The sequence below is a fragment of the Neovison vison genome, chromosome 2 (assembly GCF_020171115.1).
Source record: "Neovison vison isolate M4711 chromosome 2, ASM_NN_V1, whole genome shotgun sequence".
Lineage (NCBI taxonomy): Eukaryota > Metazoa > Chordata > Mammalia > Carnivora > Mustelidae > Neogale > Neogale vison.
In genome coordinates, this window is record NC_058092.1 from 5,961,956 (window position 1) to 5,986,676 (window position 24,721).

At 40.9% G+C, this 24,721-nt stretch overlaps 1 protein-coding gene across 5 annotated transcripts in view; it reads right to left on the reverse strand.

The window, feature by feature from the left end:
• RERE (arginine-glutamic acid dipeptide repeats) overlaps positions 1-24,721 on the reverse strand; it is a 428,379-nt gene that overhangs the window by 118,219 nt on the left and 285,439 nt on the right. For 4 of the 5 annotated variants that reach the window (XM_044237096.1, XM_044237094.1, XM_044237092.1 and 1 more), the window contains one exon: positions 5,523-5,571. In XM_044237096.1, coding sequence (XP_044093031.1) covers positions 5,523-5,571 — 49 coding nt within the window. Of the gene's footprint in view, positions 1-5,522; positions 5,572-19,724; positions 19,988-24,721 lie in introns of those variants that run through there. The other variant, XM_044237097.1, reaches the window with a different exon arrangement.

Genomic DNA, 24,721 nt, shown 5'->3' on the forward strand with positions numbered 1-24,721 from the left:
TAGGACATTTCAGGATCATTTCACCATAGAAGATTTCACAATGGACAGCTTAATCTCTACTTAAGGAGCAGCAAACAGCATCAAAATAAACCAGTGCCAGCATAATCTAAAGAGTAAAACAAAAATGGATGCATGTGAATAAAAGAAATTAGGGAAAAAAAAAAAACCCTCAGGACATAATAGCTCCTTGATGGAGAAGGGGAAAACACACATTTCCAATAGAACAAATTTACAAAGTGACAGATATAAATAAAGAAACCTCACCTAAGGATATTCACTAAAAAAACAAACGAGCTATCCTATTAAGTTAAGCTATTCTCAAGAGAGTCAACAACTACAGTATTATCAAGAAAAACATTAAAATGACACAAAATTGGAGTTAATATTACAAACACGCTTGAACTAAATGATTGGGTCAGAAATGAGACTACAGCAGCTTCAGAAGGAGCAGACTGTTCTGAAGGGAAAGAAAGGAGCTTTCAGAGACCAGCGAGATGCTGCACGGTGATATGAACTGTGACAGCAGACGCAGCAGTCTACATGAGATATGAACCCTATGTCAAGTGTACCTCAATAAAATTATTTTTTTTTAAGTATCTGAACAACAGTGCTCAACAACCAAGATTCTGAATCACCTCTGGGTTAGAGATCCAAATACCCCTGGCAGGTTCTCAACCTCACTCCTCTGGGCCAGAGCAAGAGTCAGCAGATACTATGACTACCACAACCTTCAGAGGCCTAGAAACCCAACCATCTGCAAAACAGCATGAACGCGGACATTTCCGTCGCATATTTTAAACTAAGGGCTACAGTTAAAAAGCTCCAGTGTTGGGGCGTCTGGGTGGCTCAGTGGGTTAAAGCCTCTGCCTTCAGCTCAGCTCATGATCTCAGGGTCCTGGGATCGAGCCCCACATCGGGCTCTCTGCTCCTCGGGGAGCCTGCTTCCTTCTCTCTCTCTGCCTGCCTCTCTGCCTACTTGTGATCTCTGTCAAATAAATAAAGAAAAATCTTAAAAAAAAAAAAAAGTTCCAGTGTCCACAGAAACCAGGCAAAAAAATTAATTGAAGCAAAAAGAGGATAAGGCAGCACTGTCCAATAGAAATAAAATGAGAGCTACATATTTCATTTTAAACATTCTAGTATCCTTATGAGGTAAAACATTACCTCCCAGGTTGGCCTAGCCACATTTCAAGTGTTCTTAGCCACCTGCGCCCGTGGCTCCTGCCCTGGGTGCACAGGTATCAGATGCTAAGCAGTGAAGGGAACCAGGGTGTAATGGAGAGAGTACTGCCCTGTCCAGGGAAAGCAACCAAGCAGGGACGAGAACTAGTACTTGTATATCCCCTGATTTTTTTCCCCCAAAGTCCAGAAATTTTGACTTTTTAAAACAATCGTGTGGCAAAACATAACATTAGTAAACCATGTGGTTCTAGGGCTCCAGCCTGCCTCACGGGATTTCTCTGATTCCTCTAAATAAGTATCAAGTGCTGACTTTCTCCAAACAAGGGTACTCTTCTTTAATTCAGTGCTGACTTTTATAACATTTAATTGGGTGCTTCAATGAGAACTGCTTAAGACACAGTGCCATACAGGAATGAAATCTAAAACTCAACAGATGTTCACATCAAAGAGCCTTTGCTGACATTTATACAGAGTTCTGTTCCCCCAGCACCAAGTACGGTACCTGGTGTAGTAGCGCTCCAACGGCTATTTGTTAAATTAGTGAAAAAGCACTATTATTTTGGGAGAGGACAAATCCCCCTGGTCAAGAGAAAAATAAGCTGGAAATACAGTCAGACAGTTCACAGAGAAAGAAATGCAAATGGCTCTTAAAGATAAGAAAACATGGTCAAACTTGCTGATAAGAAAAAGGCAAATCAGCAGCACTGCGATACCATTTCTCATCTATCAGAATGCCATAAATCCCGAAGTGCAACAATATACAAGGCTGTTGTATTAGCACCTGCATGAGCTGATAGCACAAATGCAAAAATGGTACAATCTCCACGGACCGGCAATTTGTAATGCCCTCACACTTCCAGATGCACTTGCCCTTTACGCCAGCCATCCCCCTTCTGGGAATATTCCAAAGATACACTGACAAAAGTATAAAAATCTGTATGCTCAGGCCATTCACTACATTACTTATAACAACACATGACTGGAATCAACTTAAATGCCCAAAAACAGGAACTGGAAAAATAAACTGTCCCAGGCCTGCAATGGCGTTCCGTGAAGTAGCAGAAGTTAGTGAGGAGGAGCTCTACATCCTGCTTTGGAGGAAACAGCAGGATACATTGCTAAAAGTTCAAAGAAAGCTGGTAAAAGTGTGTATATCATGCTATCCCTTGTCTAAGATCAGAAGGTTGGGGACTAAAAATAAGAAGGATAAATCGAAACTTTAAAAAAACAAAAACAAGGGCGCCTGTGTGGCTCAGTGGGTTGGGCCTCTGCCTTCGGCTCAGGTCATGATCTCAGGGTCCTGGGATCGATTCCCTCATTGGGCTCTCTGCTCAGCAGGGAGCCTGCTTCCCCTTCCCTCTCTGCCTCTCGGCCTACTTGTGATCTCTGTCTGTCAAATAAATAAGTAAAAATCTTTAAAAAACAAAAAAACAAATAACAGCAACAACAAAAACAACAATTATCCATCAGGGAGAGAAGGAAAATGTGGAGAGGACAGAGACAGTAGACTTTTTTGAGCATACTTCTTCCTTCGTATGTTTGACTTTGGAGCTATGTGAGTAACTTTACATTATTATAAAAGCAAAATGAAATTTAAAGAACAACAATCTCTTAAAAACCCTAAAGCAAAGTGAAATAAATGCACTAGCTATACATTGAGTTGGTTCCTCTCTAGGAGTTATTTCAACTAACTTTAAAACACGTATTAATTTGTTTATAAAGCCCTAGTGGGATATTTTCTAAGACCAAAAAAAATTTTTAATAGTAAACTGTTTTTAATAATCATATTGTTTGTAGCACTCTAAGTACTATTATTCTGCACTATTAGATATGTATTATGGGATTAAAAGCAAATGAATATTTATATTGGAGTCATTTGAAAATGGGATTTGAGACTAGAGAAAAAGACACAGATACAAAAGGAAAGAAAGATAGGATTAAATATAAAACCCAGATAAAAATTTGAATTGAAATTAAAAAGAATCCACAATATATTTTATCTTCAAAAAGGGGGCGGGCAGGGCATATTTTCTAATCTGTTCCCTGAAAAGGCCTAGAAATAGTAACCAACTGGGTAACAATGAACACCCCACACCCAGTCCAAAAATGTCACTTCCCAATAAAACAATAAGGGCTCCTATGAGAAAAGTTTAATTCTAGATCAAGGAAATACACAAGATGAGACATTAAAATCATGTCATACCAGTTGAAAGAATCCTACCCAAAATCCCCGGGGTCTGCTCAGTCAAAAGGACACAAAATGGCAGGAAGAAGCATCCTACCAGTCCCAAATGGATAATTTAATCATCAGTAAGAATAAGGACAAATGGTTAGCAGATAACAAATAATTTAAAATCCACTGGTGACTGCTGGAAGGTGTTGAGAAACCAACCTAATGTTTTTTTGAAAACTGGTGAACAGAAGGAAGGAACGGAGCATTCATCCTGCCTTTCTCATGTGATTCTGATAATCAAATAGGTGGTGGTAAAGGGAAAGCTTCCTTTATTCACCTAACAAATGAAGGAATGACTGGATTAGAATATCACCATTTTATTTATTTTTTTTTAAAAGATTTTATTTATTTATTTGTCAGAGACAGAGGGGGAGAGAGCAAGCGAGCATAGGCAGACAGAGAGGCAGGCAGAGGCAGAGGGAGAAGCAGGCTCCCTGCCAAGCAAGGAACCCAATATGGGACTCGATCCCAGGACCCTGGGATCACGACCTGAGCCGAAGGCAGCTGCTTAACCAACTGAGCCACCCAGGCGTCCCCTAGAATATCACCATTTTAAATAACTAATCTAGTTATTTAATCTAGATCTAACTAATAAGCCACAGCTGCAAATCAGCATTGCAAGGACACACATACCTCCTGGTGGATATATACCACATGACCCAGGCCAGGGGCAGAGGACTAAACCAGAATGATATTCAACTTCCAGATTGAACTACTAATTTTCAAGGTATGCCACGGACAAAGGAACAAGTCTAATTACACAAAAAGATGAAATCAGCCAAATCCAGACTATGGGACAACCGAATGGACAAAACACTCCCCTTCTTCAATACATACATTGAAAGAAGAGGAAAAATGAGAACAATATATGAATTAAAAGAGATTTAAGAGGGGCGCCTGGGTGGCTCAGTGGTTTAAGGCATGGCTCAGAGCCTCTGCCTTCGGCTCTGGTCACAATCCCAGGGTCCTGGGATGGAGCCCTGCATAGAGCTCTCTGCTCAGCGGGGAACCTACTTCCCTTCCTCTCTCTCTGCTTGCCTCTCTGCCTACTTGTGATCCCTGTCTGTCAAATAAATAAATAAAATCTTTAAAAAAAAAATAAAAGAGGTTTAAGAGATGTATTAACCAATTGCAATGCATGGCTCTTATTTAGATTCCAATCTGAACTATTAAAAAAAAAAAAAAGAGGGAAATCTAGACTAAGGGGGTACTTAAGAAATTGCTAATTTTTATTAGGTGTTACATATTACAATTTTTTTTGGAAAGAGCTCTTATCTTTGGGATATTACAAGTAAAATGACAGATTTGTGATTCATTTCAAAATAATGGTTAGAGAGGTATGAAGGAGAATAAATGAAACAAGTTTGACCATGATTTGGTACGTGTGAAAGCTGACTAACAAGGAAAAGGGGATTTATTTTACTATTCTTTTTAAATTTTCACATATGTTAATATTGTACCTAATTCAAAAAATTAAAATTTTAATAAGGAAAATATTGCCAATACATAAACAAGTTGTTATATTTGGTGCTCCAAAACATTTCTTTTTTAAAATAAAACCTAATAAATATATTTAAAATCTGATATAAAATAAATGAAAGTATAAAAGAATGTAAGCATAATAAATCTGTTCCTTTCCAAGAATTTAAGCATCTTTTACTTAAGAACCACTTTTTTCAGGATACCTGGGTGGCTCAGTCGTTAAACATCTGCCTTTGGCTCAGGTCATTATCCTAGGGTTGCCAAGGGCGTGGGGAAGGGACATGGAGAATTAGTGTTCTATGGGAACAGAGTTTCAGTCTGGGAAGATAAGAAAGCTCTGGGGGTAGATGGTGTTGATGGTTGCATGGCGATATGAATATACTTAAAAATCAATGAACTGTACACTTAAAAATGTTTAGAATGGTAAATTTGACATTATGTGTATCTTATAACAATTTTTTAAAAGTATGCAATGATAAGGGGGGAAAAAAAAAACCAACCCTGCATTTATATAAAATTCCCTAAAGCTTAACAATGATTCTAAGCTGCTGCATAACAGAATAAAGGACCAGCAGAATAATAAGAAATAAAACCCTACTGGAAAGGCTACTAAAATTTGCTTTACCTGATGGCTAGGACCAACACGAATCTCTCCCTGGGTGCTGTTCAGCCTCCTGTCACGAAAAGAGCAGATCAGGTTAGCGCATACAGTTCTGGCATTGACATTCACACATTGTTCTCAAGGCAAATAATTCATTTGAAATAAATGAGGGATAACCCAGGAAGAATTAAGTTCCCCACTATTTCTAGTGTTGTCTTGTACACGCATACTCCCCCACCCTCCCTACACATCTCTAAAATCTCTTTCCTCTAAAAACCCCCTTCCTGCCGCTTCCTGTCCTGACTCCCCATACCATTGTTCCTTCAGACCTCAGAGAGGTACATTCTGACAGTACAACCCCAGGAAGTACAACCCCAGGAGAGGTTTCTTCTTTTCAAAACATTTCACAGGCCCTACTATAAACTTTATTAAAAGATAAACAAGAGAACTATGGTTCCAAGCACACACACTGGGTCATTCATTCATTCAACAAATATTCATTAAGACCCAATATACAATCCAAACTGTCCTAGGTGTTGGAGATAAAGCAATGCAACACAACCCCCTGCCTTACTAGAACTTACATTCTTATCTGGATGTAAAACAAAGAAACAAATAGATGGGATGATAAAAGGGCCAAAGAATTAAGGAGATGGTGAATGGTGAACATTTTTACAGTTCTTTACACAACATAGTCAGAAAAGGCCTTTGTGGGGGCAGGGGGAGAATGGCAGAGGGAAAGGTAGAGAGAGGATCACAAGCAGGCTCCATGCCCAGGAAAGAGCCCAATAAGGGGCTTGATCTCATGATCCCAAGACCATGACCTGAGTCAAAATCAAGGGTTGGGCACCCAACTGACTGAGCCATCCACGCACACCCCAGAAAAGGCCTTCATAATAAAGGGGGGAAGAAAAAAAAAAGCAGAGAAGAAAAAGGTGTGGGAATGAGCCCAGAAGGTCTAGGAGGTGGAAGAATCTGTCTTGTGGTGTGTTAGGTCATTCCTACTGTACTTGCAAAGCTCACCCTCTCTTGCTTCAAATTCTAGCCATCCCAGGTTCCTTTTAGAAGCCACTACTTCTGTAAAGCCTTTCCTGATCTCCTTCCCATTTCACCCCACAACTTCCCAAAGTGTCTGTCGCCTTCCCCTTACGCTCTTTCACAAAATGCGTGTGGACTCTTTTGTCCCAGCCTTGCACAAGGTGCTCACTGGGTATATGGTGACGGAAAAAGAAATACAGTCCCTGCCCTCCCGGGGCTCCACTCCCAACTCCTGGTTACCCTCAACTCTGAGTCATGACTAACTGCAGGAGGTCTCAGGCCACACTTCCCATGATCAGGGACAAGTCTGTTGTGGTGCAGAGCCACCTTTGAATTTCCAGCCGGTGGACTTCACTGTGCTGCAGAGTAGAACGGAGCCAGCAAAGGAGCAGAGATGCTGCACGGTCTCATGTTTGTCCTCCACGAGAGTTGATAACCCCAGTGTTAATGTATAAGGTTGTTAAAATGAATTCTGGAAAATGATTACTTTCTTCTTCTTTTGACCCAACAATTTCTCTCACAAAAAGTCTTACTTGGGGAAAGTGGGCAGTAGATAAAACGAAGGGAGAAGACTCAGAAGGGAAAGTTATGGCCAAGTTCTTAAGAAGCTCACACTCCAACTACCCAGGAAGTAGGATCCATCCCCAAAACACCAGAAGAGGTCCAATCAGTACACTGGTAAGCATAAAACATCTCAGAAGAAACAATACAAAAATGCCAAGGAAAATGATCAGAATTAGACAGGCTTCACAGGGAGAAAACAGTGCATGCAATAGTTAATTTCCAAAGAAATTAATGTGAAGGGGAGCACATCAGCAGGACAAAACAGGACTTCCCAAGAGGGAATCAAACCCTGCACAGTGGGAGAAAAGGCTGTGCAAGTACTGTCTATAATATACAAAGCACCTCAGTTCCCTGCTAGGGGAACGGCATGTTGAAACACATGTCAAAAAATGGACTTTGCTAGTAGGTTGATGTAGGAAGGGCATGCTGTTTCAGGAGGCCTGAGAAGAATCAAACAGGCCAGCAGGCTATTTTAATCATGAATACTTTAAGAAAAACAAGCAGTCAGTATTACTGACCATTTCCCTTCCAACTCATCCCTTTCTGTTTCATAACCAGCTATGAGCAAACTAGCTGCCAAAAGCTCTCCCCTGTTTTTCTAAATAGTTTCCAAATGCTCGCCTGCCTACAAGCAGGTCTAGCCAAAATGTGTCATCAAAGGCTTCAGCTGCAGCCCATCCAGTAACTTGTGCGCACAACTCAACTTCCAGGCTCTTCTAGAAGCTCTGTGCTATGCCAAGGTTCTCAAGTGGATGCCTATGAAAGCATTTCCCCATCACTGCTACACACACACTGTGAAGTCCTTGATAATTCTAGAACAAACATTCCTGGTCTGTTTTTATTTTAATCTTCTTCCTTTTTTATTTTTTGTTTCTTCTTTTAATATTTTCATATGCCAATATTATCGTATTTAGCACAAAAATGTGCCAAAATAACAAAACAAACACTAGATATCTTATATCCCACTGGTTTGCATAAAATAAGTTAATAATTATTACTAATAATAATTACACAAGTGACACAAACAAGTGTACTGAGGATCTTTAAGAGCTTAAATTGGAAATGGTTTCTCTTATTTTTGTTTCTGTCAATGACGGGTACTAACAAGGTTAGTGGTGTAAAAAGCCCAAAATAAAACAACCTTTGAAAATTTAAAAATCAGTTTTTGTAACAAAATTATTTCTTAACCATATGCAATTTTAAATATCAAGTTTTCTTATAGCAAGAAAAACAACAAAACTATTTTTTTAAAGATTTTATTTATTTTATTTGACAGAGAGAGAGAGATCACAAGTAGGCAGAGAGGCAGACAGAGAGAGAGAGGGAAGCAGGCTCCCCGCCGAGCAGAGAGCCCAATGCGGGGCTCGATCCCAGGACACTGAGATCATGACCTGAGCCGAAGGCAGTGGCTTAATCCACTGAGCCACCCAGGCGCCCCAACAAAATTATTTTTGAGGATTAGGATCCAAGGTAAGCAGACAATGGCACTGGCCTACCATTTCCAGGAACTCCTGAATATAGAATAAATGGTAGAAATGTGTTTTAGGTCCAAGATAAAAGGAGGCAGATAGCAACACGCCCCTTTAGAGAGAACTGGATGCATCTGAGAGAAAAACTGTCAGCATATGAAGTGAAGATGGCAGACAAGAAGTAAGCTTTGTGGGAAAGAGCCAGTATCCAGCCACATCTGCAATCCACTGAACAATCCCCATCTCCTTTCCCTCTTCTGACAGCAGCCAAACTCCACATTAAACTACATGTTCCTTAGGGTGCCTGGGTGGCTCAGTTGTTAAGTATCTGCCTTCAGCTCAGGTCATGGACCCAGGGTCCTGGGTTCAAGCCCTGCATCTGGCTCCCTGCTAGGTGGAAAGCCTGCTTCTCCCTCTCCCATTGCCTCTCTGCTCGTGTTCCCTCTCTTGCTGTCTCTCTCTCTCTCTGTGTCAAATAAATAAATCAAATCTTTAAAAACAAAACAAAGCAAAAAAAAACCATGTTCCTCCCCTGCTGCCTCACTGCCCACTTCTTCTTGCATGCTCCTCTTGTGGTCCAAACCGCCCTATCAGAGGATGATACTCTGCTATGACCCATTCGGACATTTCCTACCTCACTACCCACTATGGGACTACAGACTTCTAAAGCACAAGAAATGATTCCCATCTCGTGTGTCTCCCAGAATCTAATACACTACCTGCCTTTACACATTCAGGACAAATGTAAAGTTCCTTAGTAGCATGAATACTTCTAGATTACCGACTGTAAAACCTGACAAAAATCTCCAGGAATTACTATTTAAATGCAGTATCAACAGCCTGTGGAAAACACTCTTAATAAAATCACATGCTGACTAGTACATATTTCCTTTTACTTAACATAGCAGTTCCCAAACTTTGGTCTCAGAAATTCTTTATGGTCTTTAAATTACTGAGCATTCTAAGGAAGTTAGATTTTTGAGAAATTCCCCCCCCAAATTGTTTTTAAATAGCAATAAGCCTATTACATATTAACATGTATAACTTATTTTTTTGAAAAATAATTGTATTGAGAGATGCCTGGGTGGCTCAGTGCGTTAAGCCTCTGCCTTCGGCCCAGGTCGTGATCTTGGGGTCCTGGGATCGAGCCCCGCATCAGGCTCTCTGCTCTGTGGGGAGCCTGCTTCCCCCCTCCCCGCCCCCGCCACACTCTCTGCCTGCTGCTCTGCCTACTGGTAATCTCTCCCCCTCTGTCAAATAAATAAATAAATAAAATCTTAAAAAGAAAAAGGAAAAGATAAAGGAAAACATCTATTTAAACCAGAAAAAAAAAATTCAATGAAAACAAAGCCAATGTTTTACATTTTTGCAAATACAATACAGGACTTCATAGAAGACAGCCAGATTCTCATATGTGCTTCAGCATCCAATCTGTTGCAATAAGTTATTTTATTTTTTTAAGATAAGATTGTATTCATTTATTTGAGAGAGAGAGACAGTGCAAGTAGGTGGAGGGGCAGAGGGAGATGGAGAGAGTCTCAGACAGACTCCTCACTGAACACAGAGCCTGACATGCAGCTGGATCCCACAACCCTGAGATCATGACCTGAGCTGAATCAAGAGTCAGATGCTTAACCTACTGAGCCCCCAGGTGCCCAGCAACATGTTAGTTTAGTTAGAGTACTGAAGAAAAACCTAGCCTCACAAAGATAGTAACTGGGAATGGGAAGAATATTTTAAGATTTTATTTATTTATTTGACAGACAGAGATCACAAGTAGGCAGAGAGGCAGGCAGAGAGAGAGAGGAGGAAGCAGGCTCCCCGCTGAGCAAGAGAGCCTGATGTGGGGCTCGAACCCAGGACCCTGAGATCATGACCTGAGCCGAAGGCAGAGGCTTTAACCCACTGAGCCACCAGGTACCCCTGGGAAGAATATTTTAATAGTCTTTTGGGCAATTATGGATATTATTTTGGATACTACCCCAAAACTCGACAAAGTGGTCATTTCTTAACGGTTTTTACCACAATACAAATCTAAAACCTCATCTATGATCTTTCTGGACTCTTGTACATTAAAAATCCATTTGTCTTGGCCCTTCAATGGGTCCTTCTACCTGGATGTGATTTTTGTAATGTCATGTATAAGTTAGATGGAAAATATTGGATTCAGGCTTATCCTTCAATTAGTAACAATGACAGTTAGCATGTAAATATTTCCTACTGTTCTAGGTGCTCTGCAGTCTCATTTCTATGTATTCATTTAATTCATATTTTGATATTAATGGAAGCATTAACAGTGACAGTCCCAGAAATAGAGAGCTTATTGCATCTTATATGTGAAATAACACAGCTGCTAAAGAGGTTTCTGCTTGATGTACACTGTTGATTAATTAAATAACTAGGTCTGGGCAAAAACAGGATGGCTGCCAATTAAGGAAGGAAAATCCAGACCAAGAACAGTGTAAATCCCAGTGAGGTCGGATAAAGGATACTACATACAAAATAAGAAACCAAAGATGAAGGTCATGTTCCAGGATAATGCAGGACAGATCTATATACACCCTTGTCCCTGCCTCAGTGTTTTCACGACATTATCTTAAATTTAGATACCTGCAGTTGCGTGACAAACACCAGCAAAATAATAATACTAGTTATCACTTACTAAGTATTATTTGTGTCAGGTATGTATTATTATTCTTGTGACAACCCTATGAAGCAGTATCTCCACTTTATAGATAATAATGACAGTACTAATTATAGTATTAATAAAGAAACATATACGGTGAACATTTACTATGTACCAGGCGTTTTAAGCTTAAGCAAATTCCAAATATTTTCTTATCTAATCTTAAGGATGACCCTGTAAGGAAGGTGCTATTATTACTTCTTCACTTAAGGAAAGTGAAAATAAGAGAGAGTTACGAAACTGCCCAAGATTACACAGCTAACAAGAGGAAAAAACCAGGATTCAAACTCAAGTTTAGTTGACTCCAAAGTCAGAGCTCCTACATGACAGAGATTAAGCTTCTGAACCAAAATAATGTAATCACGAATAGAACAAGTATGAGAAACCATACCCTTCTCTTCATTTCAAGCATCAAAGAATTACCAAAAAGAGTTTTAGTTTGAAAATCAACTTAAAAGAGAAAACCTATAGGGGCACCCGGGTGGCTCAGTCAGTTAAGCATCTGACTCTTAATATCAGCTCAGGTCATGATCTCAGGGTAGTGACGTTAATCCCCAAATTGGGCTCTGTGCTGAGTGTGGAGCCTGGAGCCTGCTCAAGATTCTCTCTCCTTCTCCCTCTGACCTCCATGCCCCCAACCTCACAAGTGGGTATTCTCTCCCCCTCTCTAAAAAAATTTCTTAGTGAGAAAACCTATCAAAGTTAAGGGTCAATTTATATAACACGGTCAAAATAACAAAACTATAGAAACAGAGAACAGATTAGTAGTTGCCAGGTGTTAGAAATGGGGGATGGGTAGGAAGGTGAGGGAGCAAGAGGTCTGCATGGTCACGGAACAGATATGACAATGGCAGTGGTCACATAAAGCTACATTGACTGACTACACACACACACACACACACTTTACTAATGTCATATCCAGGTTCTGATGTTACACTAGAGTTATACACAAACGGGGAAGTGAGTGAAGTGTATATAGGAGCAGTGTGTAGTAACTTCCGACTTCCTATGAATCTAAAAAATTAAGTTTTTAAAAGGCCAAAAAAGTTCGTTGGCTGAGTGATGTATTACAGGCAGACTGGAGAGAAGAAAGCTAGATATGAGAAAAGCTAATTAAATGACCCTAAGATTCCCCTAAGATGTACTGTAGACAGCTGAACAAGTAACAGAAGAAAGAGTGCCACAGTTAAGGAGAAAAGATGTTCAAGGAACTAAGTCAAGTCACATAAATTCTTTTTTCCCTGTATTTACTAAGGATTCTGGCTTGAAGTCATCCTTTTTGAGACATCCCTGTGAATCATACTTTAAAAAAAAAAAAAAAATTTGATACCATCCTCACCAGCAAGGATGAATGTCTCTGTGAGCTTAATGTAAATAATATATGTTTTTCAAAACAGCTGAGGTTCAGTCCCCATTATTCGACAAATCTTCACTTTGGACTATGAAAATACAGTCCCCAAAGCCAAATTACAACAATAATGGCAAATCATTATGTTTATTCCTTGAGCACTGAAAGAAAGAAAGGAAGAAAAAGAAAGAAAGAAAGAAAGAAAAATTCATTGTATATGAAATCTGATACAAAAGAAATCCATGTAACAAAGCAGTATCCATGGCAACTACAACTTAATATTTCAGTCCTCTTCAGCTGCAGTGGATTAAATAAAATGACAAGATGTTCCCTTTGAAAAGTAACCTGTTACCATGGAAACGTTTTAGTCTAAGAAGTAAACAGGGAACGGACAGAAAGGGGCAGGAAGCCTGTAACTGAATATCAAAAAGGGAGAAGCATCCACGCAAAGGAGAGGAGAGAGCCGGCTGGCCAGATGCAGGCTGGGAGAGGCAAGTGTCTGTGAAGGAACATTCACTCAGGACAAGCAAATCGCTCTGAAAGAGTGTGGTCGCTGCTTACGACAAGGACCTGGGTCTACAGGGGAGGAAGAAGGACAAAAGCACAGGATCCAGGGGAGAAGACATGAGCTGGCAGAACGGAGGCCTGTCACAGGGAGCTGGCATGGGTTCCCACCCTCAACCCAGACCTGGTCCTCAATCCAAGCCCAGAATATCACAGCAGCGTGGCCTACAGCCCGTTCCCAAAAGGCTTGAACTGCGTAACTCTCCAGTTGGACCCCTTCTTTGGGGCTGGTGTCATGCATGAGTGAAATCACTGTGCAATCTTCCTTCACCTTCCTTCAGATCACCGGCTCAGGGTACCTTTCCCATAAGCTGTTCAGTTGAGCAGGAAGAATGACATGAAATCAATACAAAGAAAACTCTAGAAATTCTACTACTCACTAGCTCATTCAGACAGTGATCACAGAAATGAACTATGGGTCCAAAATGAAACAAAACAAATTTTAGGAAAACTGAAAGGCAATTTATCAGAATCACTTAAAAAAAAAAGATTTTATTTATTTGAGAGAGAACAAGAGAGAAAGTGAAAGCATGAGGTGAGGGGCAGAGGGAGAAAGTAGCCTCCCCTCTGAGCAGGGAGCCTGATCAGTATCATGACCTGAGCCAAAGGCAGATGCTTAACCGACTGGGCCATTCAGGCACCACGGGAATCACTCTTTTTTAAGCAGGGTTGTGGGCAGGAGTGAAAACAAGGATGATAAGAAGGAAATCTAGAATAGCATCCTGGGTTTCTCAGATTTCTCCAGCATGAACGCACATTTCCAAAGCAGTCTTGTCTTTAAAAAAATTTTTTTAAGATTTTATTTATTTGACAGAGGAAGACACAGCAAGAGAGTGAAGAGAAGCAGGGGAAGTGGGAGAGGGAGAGGGAGAAGCAGGCTTCCCGCTGACCAGGGAGCTCGATGTGGGACTGGATCCCCAGACTCTAGAATCACGACCTGATCTGAAGGCAGACACTTAAAGACTGAGCCACACAGGCACCCCCTCTTAAAAAAATTTTTTTAACATATACTTATTTATTTTAGAGACAGAGAGTGCACATGGGGGCCGGCGGAGAGGGAGAGAGAACGACAATCAGCAGACCGATGCAGAGCTCGCTGGCACAAGCCTGAGATCATGACCTGAGTTGAAATCAAGGGTCGGACACTCAACCAACTGAGCCACCGAGGAGCCCCACCCCAAAGCAGTCTTAAACAAGCCTGAACTATCTTTGAAGTCTGACACAGTATCTTAAAAGCCCATGTAAACTTTGTATTCTATTGACTATATATTCCCATTTGTTTTAAGAGGAAACAATTCCCTAAACCTGATTAAAATCACTGTGCTTTGTATACCCTATTGTATTGTGTACCCTATGCACAGAGTACCCTATCGGATGTCCCAAGACTCCAGCAGCCCACTCCTGGGAGGGAGGAGATGTGACACACACCACAGCAGATGCTTAAGCACAAGGGAAGAGCATAGACTTCAGAATCCCATGAGCCTGGATTAAAATCTCAGTAACAAAGTTTTATTAGTTTACATGTGATCTTGAGGACACAATTCAATGTCTCATCTAGGAGATGACACTCATGATGACTGGTTAGCAAAGTTGTTATAAAAATAAAAGATGATCTACAGGGAGAAGTGGCACCAGCCTGCTGCACAGTAGCCCCTGCTATTATTAGCTTTAAGTACTGGCATCCGACAACAACACAAGCTAATTCCTCTACCAGGAATTCCCAAAGCACCACCTACCTCTTCTCAACCCTTACCACAGATGTGATTTTTTATTTATTTGGCATGATTTTATATTTATTTTGTGTAATTATTTCCCCCGATGTCCTGACCTTAAACTGAAAGTACCATGCAAGTAAGGGACCAAGTCTGTTTTTACCTCTGCATTATATCCGAGGGCCCACTGGCACTCACTAAATATATTCTAAATGAATAAATGACTCCAATATTTCAATTCATCTGTTGTTTAGCCATAGGTAGCAACTAAGCACTTCGGTACAAAATTAAATCAAGCCACCTGTGATAGAAGGCTAACCCTCCTGCCCAGCAGAAAGGATATTCTGAATGAATATTGATTTATCAGAAGAGAGAGAGAAAGAGAGAAACCCATCAACAGTTGAAAGAGTTAATGTTTCAAGTTCATACACAAATGCAAAGGTCAAGACAGAAACTCTTCAAAATCCTGAATCATGATATTCTACATTTTCCCTGATGGAAAGTTCCTTAGAGGCCATGTGATCTCATCTTCGAGCTTAAGAGAAGGAACCAAGGCCTGAGGAGATAAAGGTGCTCTTTCAAAGGGTGAGTTAATTATGGAGGAGTCCAGGCCACAGACGTAGCTCTCCTTCCACAGAGTACCCCCTAAATAGAAGTCAGAGTCCAGAACTAAGAATTTAGGCATTGGCTGAGGAAAAAGAGGAGATTTCATGCTGATAATAAGATGCAGTCAATATGCCTCTATATAACGTATGTAACATCGGGGGGAAAAATGGTAATAAACAAAACAAAACATAACAAAAACCAAACCAACATATGAGAAAGGATCTCATTTCAAAGCAGTAATCACAGCCCAACACAAAGCTGTACATACATAAAGATTTAGAAAACAGACGTATTCTTTTAATCCTACTGTGATTGAAATAATTTATAATGTAGCAATATTTGAAGATTAAACCAATCTAAACAAAAATATTGCTGGCTTTCTACACACCAACATCAAACTTTATAAAACCAAAAATGTAACATCCCCAGACAAAGAGGGACATTGGACTCCAAGTATGTCTTCAGTGCATGTGTGAATGTCTCTTTGTTCCCAGTGGGAAGTCTCTGGGAAATACTATGAAAAACATGACCATCGCCTCCTGCCTCTTCACGGTGGTGGTGTGAGAATGGGGGGAGGAGAAGGAAGAGGTGAGGGCAGGGAGGAGAACGCAGAAACATTCACACACACACAGACACACACGCACATCATCAGGGAAGTAAGAAAAGAAGGACGTTTAATGCTGCACACACTGAACGTTTTACTTGACATGTAAGTAAAGCCTCTTTAAAATTTTTTTTTCAGGAAATATAAAGAAAAATATAAAATACCCAAAGGGCAAGAGAAGAAAGGAGATCAATAAACTGTAGTTAAACAAACTGGCCACTAATTTAATTACCATAATTTCCAACACAACTCTTGACGCTGTCTTATGTAGACTCACCAAAAACTATAGATGTTGTTGAGATAACCGTACCTACATGAGATTGTAGACTTGGCCTTTAAATTAGTAACAATAATACACTGAGTAATTAAGTCCCAAACAGTTTATACTGTTTTCACCCCATCTTTATAACTGTGAGAAATTATATTTATTTTATTGGAGATATAGTCCATGAGAAAATGAAAATTCAGAGGAGTGAAGAAACTCACCCAATGTCACTACTTAGGTGGCATTTGAACAAAACCATCTAACTCTAAATCTAGTCTTTTCTCTTACAATAAATGCCACTCATTTATTCAACATATTTATGCCAAAGGCCCATTGGCAGGCACTCTAAAACGAAGGCTATAAGCACAGATGTAGCCCACAGCCCAGAAGACAAACAGTCACAAATAAATGTATAATTCAAAGAACTTTGATAGAAATAATGTCTATTTGTCTCAACTGAATGAAAATGAGCTGTTGTAGCTTAGAACCAAAGTATCAAAAATACACAACATGAGAATAGAATAATTTTCTTTCAGAACTGCTTTAAATATGTTCAGGAACCCTTACCCTCCCCCATCACAAACTGCTCAATACAGATCATCAGGAGTTTGGGAGGAGACTCATGAATGCACACAAATTCATGAATTTCATTATTTCACATTTCCCTTCAGCCTGTATTTTCTATTTTCTCTCTCATTCTGGAGGAATTTTTTTCCTAATGGCTTTAGAATAAATGTTTCTCTGGTGGAAAGATAGCTCAGTTTAAGGGCGCCTGGGTGGCTCAGTGGGTTAAGCCTCTGCCTTCGGCTCAGGCCATGCTCTCAGGGTCCTGGGATCGAGTCCCGCACTGGGCTCTCTGCTCAAAGGGGAGCCAGCTTCCTCTTTCTCCGCCTGCCTCTCTGCCTACTTATGATCTCTGTCAAGTAAATAAATAAAATCTTTTAAACGACCAAAAAGTAAAGTGGAAAATGAAAAACAAATTCAGAAGGAGAAAGGCTCAGAAACAACGAACAACTTGGAGAATCACCGACATGGTGAGCGTTACGTCTTAGGTATACCAGAGTCTTCCAATCAAACGCACCAGACCAGAACCTAGGAAGTGATCCAAAAATGGAGTTACGTTATTGGCAGATTCACAGGCTCTGAAAAATTTATGTTTTACATAACAGGAACCCTTTAAATGTAAGCCTCACCTCTTGGATTCTGATTCAAGATTCTAATATAATGACAAGGAAAGCTAATAAAGGATACTATTTATATGACTAGTGAACTTTCCCTTCTATGTTCTTCTGGAAACATAGGCTGTCCGTATTCACCAACATTTCCTGATACTCTGAGGTACAACAGGAAGGGAGTGATAAGACAAAATGAAAGTAATAAGCATCTTTCCAATGTCCAAGCTGTGAAGACCCTGGACAACTTCCCCAGCCAAGAGAATAACCTCCCAGTGCTGTCCCTTACCTCCACCACCACCAGACAAGCACAGGAGCCCCTGAACAAGAGATAGCTGGTCAACAAGTAACATTCCAATAATTTTTCCCAAGACCGGGAAATACAGAACAAATGCACACTACACAGGGAACAGCTCTTGTGACTTACTTCACCTGAAGAAAGGATCTGAAACACAGGATCTGACTCTACACATCCGGCAGTGGTCACTGCAAGCCCTCACCACCGCAACAGGTGGCCGCATACGAGCTCACAAGCGCGCATCCGTATTGGGCCATGCCAGCCAGCCGGACCAGCGGGAGGAAACTGCCCAGAGCTTCCTAGTCCACTTTGTTTGGTAAATATAAAAAAAGTTGAAGAAGTGAAGGCCCTACAAAACAAAGGCAGTCCACAACCGTTTTCTTGACAAGTACTGTCCTGACTCAAATGAGGATTTTCTGAAACAACTCTGGAGTGTTACGTGCCACCTCTGGGCCCAGATCCTCTTGTCTGCAGAGATGGTAATTTTAGACTGAAAATAGCAGAAAGGAAGAGTATTCGCAGAAAGGAAGAGTATTCGATCAAAATGGAGTGATGAAGACAAGTTCCACATTCACATTAAACAACGAAGAGCTTATGCTCAGAATCTCTCCCCATATCACTGATGTCCCATCCGTTTCCTCACTATCCCATGAGCACTTACCAGCTGCACTTTCTTCCGTATCACATGCCTCCACTTCCAACCTCACAAATACACAAAACTTAACTGTCACTTCAAAATTTTTTCCAACTTTCCTCAGAAGGAAAAAGGGGAGAGAAAACAGAGAGTAACAACTAATACGATTCACCAACCTCACCTACCATATACTTGAGTAAGAACTGAACTCGTCCTAACCCTCAGCATTATGCCTGGCTCCCTACATTAACCATAGTAAGAGCATCTGTCTGAGGCCTGGCTTCAAACAGGACACACAAAAAGTGTGACTCCCCCACAAGGAAAAGGCTAGTGCCAGGCCCATCAAGTAGTGGGCCTGCTCAGTGCTTCTGGCCTGGCCTGCTCAGTGCTTCTACCTTCTCCAGCATCAACTCCTCTTTTTACTCCTCTCCTACAGAATGTGTAAGTCACACAACAAAATACATATACACCACAAATGCCATCTTCTGCTAAAACAAACAAAATAAATAAAATACCTGAAACCTTAACTTCTATCACAGATGTCACCGCATACAATTCTTTTCTTAATTGTCATTTCCCATAAACTCTGAAAATGGATTGTTTCCTTCTGAAACAACAGAAATTGATGTGACATAACCTTTTACTTCTCTTAAAAAAATTTTTTTTAAGGTGATAATGCTGCGACCAAGGTCCACAACTACTTCCTGTATATGTCATAATCTCTAGTTCATCTTCAGACTTCAGAAACAGATCACAAGAAACATAATTTGCTCTGGCAAACAGGCTCTCAATCAAAACAAGTTCCACCCACCTTCAAAGCAACCAATAGCTGCCCACCTACCACCCTTCCTAAAACATCCGAACAGAGCTGCTCTGGGGCCCAGGCATTCCCTGCCAGCCACCCAGCAATGGAGCAGCCGGCACGTTTGTTCTGCAGGTGCCTGAAGGCAAACAAGCTCAGCACCAGGCACCCATGCAGGACTCGGGTTAAAGCTATACCCGGAGAGGAAAGGCGAAGGGAAAGGGGAAGGGACAGGGACAGCTGGGATCCACAACGTCTCCATTTGCTTAATGCATCTCCGGGCAGACCCATTCTTAGCTGACTTCACGCTTCCCAACAGCACCTACATGGCCAGCCAGGGCTGAATTAAAGGCTCGTAGGAACATGCACTATGAATGATGAAATGATTCATAAACATCTTCAGAAGTGAGAAAGAGCAGCAAAAACCATCACTGTTCCGGTGAGGCCAGAGGAAGATAGCCTACCTGCAGGGGCTGAGTGGCTCATCCATGACTAACAGAGGCTCTGGTGAGTCTAGCTGTAGCCCTGGACCTCTACTTACTGGTAAAACTCTGCCCTTTTCTACTCTAACAACTCAAAATGGAGGCACATGCAGTCTGAGAGACCTCATAGAGCTTTCACTGAGCTTGTGCTATGACCTAAGCCTTCACGCAGAACGCAGAAACTTCCCCCCACACTGACAGGACTGAGCATGTGCTGTGACCCTCCCTCATCCATACACTGTCTCTCAACGCAATCAATCTCAACCCTGCTGTTTCCGTAAATAAAGCCCAGCCAACAGACTCTGCAGCTTCTCCCTGCATACCAAGCTAGTGTGCAGGGAAGTGGGGCCTTAGAAAGGGGATCCGAGACAGCCAACACCCGGGAACTCAGCAAGCCAAACCATCCGTTGAGAGGCTTCGGAGAACAGCCCTGCTCTGACAAGACAACAGCAAGTTTTGTCTTTTGTCTTTTGGGGGCGGGGTGGGGGGTTAATTGTGATTTTATATAGCAAGATCTTCAAGAAGGAATAAAATCAAAAGATGCAGATATGAATGACCATACACAGAATGAACGAACAGAAACAAGAGCACATTTACAAACACAGCAGTAGCTACTTAAGGGGAACAACCCCACAAATTTCGTTTTGAAAACTCTGTAAACCTTTGGGAAAAGGCCACACAAACAATTCTGGCAAAGCTGTGGAGTTCTGGGTATTGTCACAGCTCCAAATGCAGTGTAGACAGTATAGAAAGCAGAGTATCTAAAGAACACTTTATTCTATGCAAAGAGCTTAATCTCTCTTAAATAAGAAGCTCCAAAATTGCCTAATAAATAAAAACATTTCTCAAAGAAATACTAATCCATTCAGGCATGTCTAGCTTGAAAAATGTACTTCTAATACTAACACGGGCAGGAAAGTTCAAATCAAGAGGTCAAAGAACACCATGCCACAAACACTCGTGCATCTAAAAATCTCATCTGAGATCTCATGATTCAAAATTATAGGCAATTCCTTTTTTTTTTAAGATTTTATTTATTAATTTGACACAGAGAGAGAGAGAGAGAGAGACAGTAAGTGCACAAGCAAGGGAAGCAGCAGAGGGAGAGGGAGAAGCAGGCTCCCCCACTGGGCAGAGAGCCCGACGAAGGGCTCCATCCCAGGACCCTGGGATCATGACCTGAGCCAAAGGCAGACACTTAACCGACTGAGCCACCCAGACGTCCCAAGGCAATTCTTTACAGCACTGACCATGAAGCTAAATTCATTTGAAATTTAGTCAGAAAATATTTCTAAAGCCACATCAGCAAGGCCACGCCATGCCAGTCATACTGAGTGCTTGAGTGCTGTGAAGTATTCATATTGTCCACAGCACTGGCCAAGACATTTTCTGTTAAAATCTTCGGAAACACACTTTATGCCTCTTCCCACAACCTCCACCTCCAACAAAAAGGCAAAGTGGGCTGTCAGCCATGTAAGATGTGTATGCAAGCACAGTTTTCCATTTGCTAACTAAGAGATGATTCTACGTATGATTATTTAGTTACAATTAAACAAGGAAAATTAGACCATGAAACTCCCAAAAACGTATAAAGGACAAGACAGAGTAGGAAAGAGCAGTGCTAGTTGTGTTTCCCACAATTATAACAGAGTGTAAAAAAATTAAAAACCTGCTTAAGAGAGTGCTCTGTGTCCTTAAGATTCCTAAAATAAATATAGGATCCATTCCATTTCTTTAGTACTCCTGTTTTTGCTATCAAATAAACTAAATTCTGAAACTATGATTAAAAAACTCTCATTATACTGAAAATGTCATTTATACAATACAAGAAATGTCAAATACACTTGAAGAAGTTTTGCTTTCGACCCAGCCCCTGAAGCAAGGATCCACCTCTTGGAAGCCCACTTTCCTTTTTAGTACAAATAACATGTCCGCAGACGTGTGAGACCAAGAGCAGTCTGAAGAAAAAGACTCTCTAAAACAAAAGCAACTGAATCGCCTAGAAGCCAAACAGCACAAATACAAAGTATTTCCTTCAAAAGTGCATTTCTCAAAACTACCAAATCCCATAGAAAATGCTCTGTTGGAGAAATAAACATAAAACAATAATTGAATAAACTCATCATTATTCTGAAAAACCACAAGAGTTGTTCCATGAAATATAGCATAAAAAGCAATTCAAGAAGTGTAAACTATAATTTTGACCTCAACAAATACCCTGAGTGACACTACGGCCAAGCTACCAAAACCCTACAACCTTTTCTCCAAACACTGGGTCCCGTGGTGGCTGCAGCCTCTTTCACACACCCTCTTGGTTCTCTTTCCTGACACTCATAGCTGCCTCCGCAAGCCACCTGGGCAGAAACCCCCGCCCCGTCGCTCAGGGGTGGCACACTCCAGGGCTCACCTCACCACGTAGTTCTCTTCTCGTGCACGTGCAGAATTCACCCACTCACCCAGAAGCCCAGCCAGAAACTCTCTGGAGAGACCTCCCTGCTGGGAACAGCTGGGAAACCTCAGAGAACTTCATTCTCCTCTTGCTGCCCCCTAACTCATGTCAGCTTTTCCTGGGGTGCCTCACCTCTCTTGAAAAGATGATAAGCTCTTTGGGGGCAAGGACAGTATCAAAATCATCTTTACTGGAACTATCTAAATCTCTTCTTTTGTACCTCAAAAAAAAAAAAAAAATCTGATACACTGAGAATGGCACTTAAGATAGTCATTCCCTGGCAGAACTTACAAAATCTAAATCTAACAATGAGGAAACATCAAATAAACCCGAACTGAAGGATATTCAACAAAACTGACTTCTAACTCTTCAAAAATGTTAATGCCATGACAAAAGAAAAAAAAGCTAAGAGACATGTTGTGAAAACAAAGAGAAGTAAGGTGTGTTAAAGAGATCCAACAACTAAATGCCAATGCGTGATCAGGGGGAGAAATCACCCTGAAGGTCAATATTAGAAAAACTAGCAAAATATAAATATGGACTATGTTAGAAGAAACGGTATTTTATCAATTTCACCTTTCCTGATTTTGCTAGCCACATCATGATTATGTAAGAGAATGTCCTTGTTCTTGAGAAAGACACACTGAAATACTTAGGGAGAAAGAAGCTTGACGCTGCACCTCATTCCTAAACAGTTCAGGGAAGGAGAACAGAACAACGAAGCAAAGAGGGTTAATATAGAGAATAACTCAGCAAAAACAGAAATAATAAGGCAAATCTATAATAAATTTAAAAAGATATATAATATACAAAATAAAATCAGTAAGATAAACTATTCAAGCAAATATTACAAAGTGGTAACAACTGGTAAACTGGGTGAAAGATACATACAGGAGTTACACGTAGTGGCATCGTAACTCTTGAGTTATATACATTAAATACTTAAAATGACACACACACACACACACACACACGACACCTACCTGTACTAGTTAGCCTTCAATCATCAGTCCTCACGGAGTCTGAAGACTGGACACGTGACTGGCAACAAGTGACCTGCCAGGCTATCTGCTTCCGCAGTGCTGTTAACCCCCAGACTGAATCACTTAACACCCAACTGAGTTCAATCCAACCTCCGACTCTGAGGTCAGCTCTCCTCAGAGAAAATCGAGGCACCCTGAAACCTAGTGATTTGGTAATTAAGTAAGCCAGTGGGCCATTTTAACATAAATTCCAATTCTAGAAATGGGCTCTGTTTCCATTGAGCAAGTCCTATCTTACACTGAGGACAACCCTGTGACTCTACTCAGCACTTCCAAGCCCCTGAGACCTGGGCTTTGATTTCTCCACAGTTGTCCTGACCACCAGATGTCTACTTACTGCGGTTGACTCTCCGCCTAGACCTCATTCCTGCCACACTTCCCTGCCAGCGGGCTGCCTGCAGGGAGAGGCACACACAACTTGCACAGAGGCTGCCCATGTGCTTCCTTCTGTGGCCTCTAATGCTAGGTCTTCCCTAACATCCTGTGATCCCAAGTACTCCTACACTGTCTCCTGATCTTAGACCTCCCTCTCTCCTCCGATTCATCCTTTAGCAGACAACAGATGAAGGATTAACATTTTTTAATAGATTAAAGGGGAGCTTAGAGGGTAAAATGAAAACACTATATTAATGGGTTCTTTCCAAATTTTTTATTTTTTATTTTTTTGTTTCTCAACAAATAAAATAAAACCTAGGAAACCAAGTTTTCCAGGTTTTATTTCAAAGAGTTTTTTCTTACTAGAAATAGAAAAATATTTAAAATGTTTAATTTATTAGCAACAAACTGTAAAGCAAAAGCAGCAACAAAAAGTTAACCTTTAGAAAGAAAAACACTTGTTGGAGGAAAAAAAATTCTATTTGACTTTCAATTAGTACTAACTTCACATCAAGAGAAGGGAAGTTGGGGCGCCTGGGTGGCTCAGCGGGTTAAGGCCTCTGCCTTCGGCTCGGGTCATGATCGCGGGGTCCTGGGATCGAGTCCCGCATCAGGCTTTCTGCTCGGCAGGGAGCCTGCTTCCTCTTCTCTCTCTGCCTGCCTCTCTGCCTACTTGTGATCTCTATCTGTCAAATAAATAAAATCTCTTTAAAAAAAAAAAAGAGAGAAAGGAAGCATTTAGAAACAGCATGTTTTCATTTTATTTTCTAACTGTCCCTCATTTTGTGAACATGGAGCTGAGAGTTATACAGACGGCTCCGATTTCCAACAAACATGCTGGTTTATCTTATCAGTTCTAACTATCTGTTCACACGCTTTCCCAGAGTCCCTATGGCAAAAGCTATTATAACATATTATTAGAGGTTCACTTCTTCATCCCCAATTCTCATACATTTTCATGTCTTAATGGACATGGAATTCCAATTGTTTTCTGAAATTAGAGGCATACTTCCAACACTCTGCCTTTAAGTATAGTGCTTATTGTAGATTTCTGTTTATTCAGTCACAAGAGGGCAGTTTCATTCTACAGTTACTTTGGTAAGAGTTCCTGC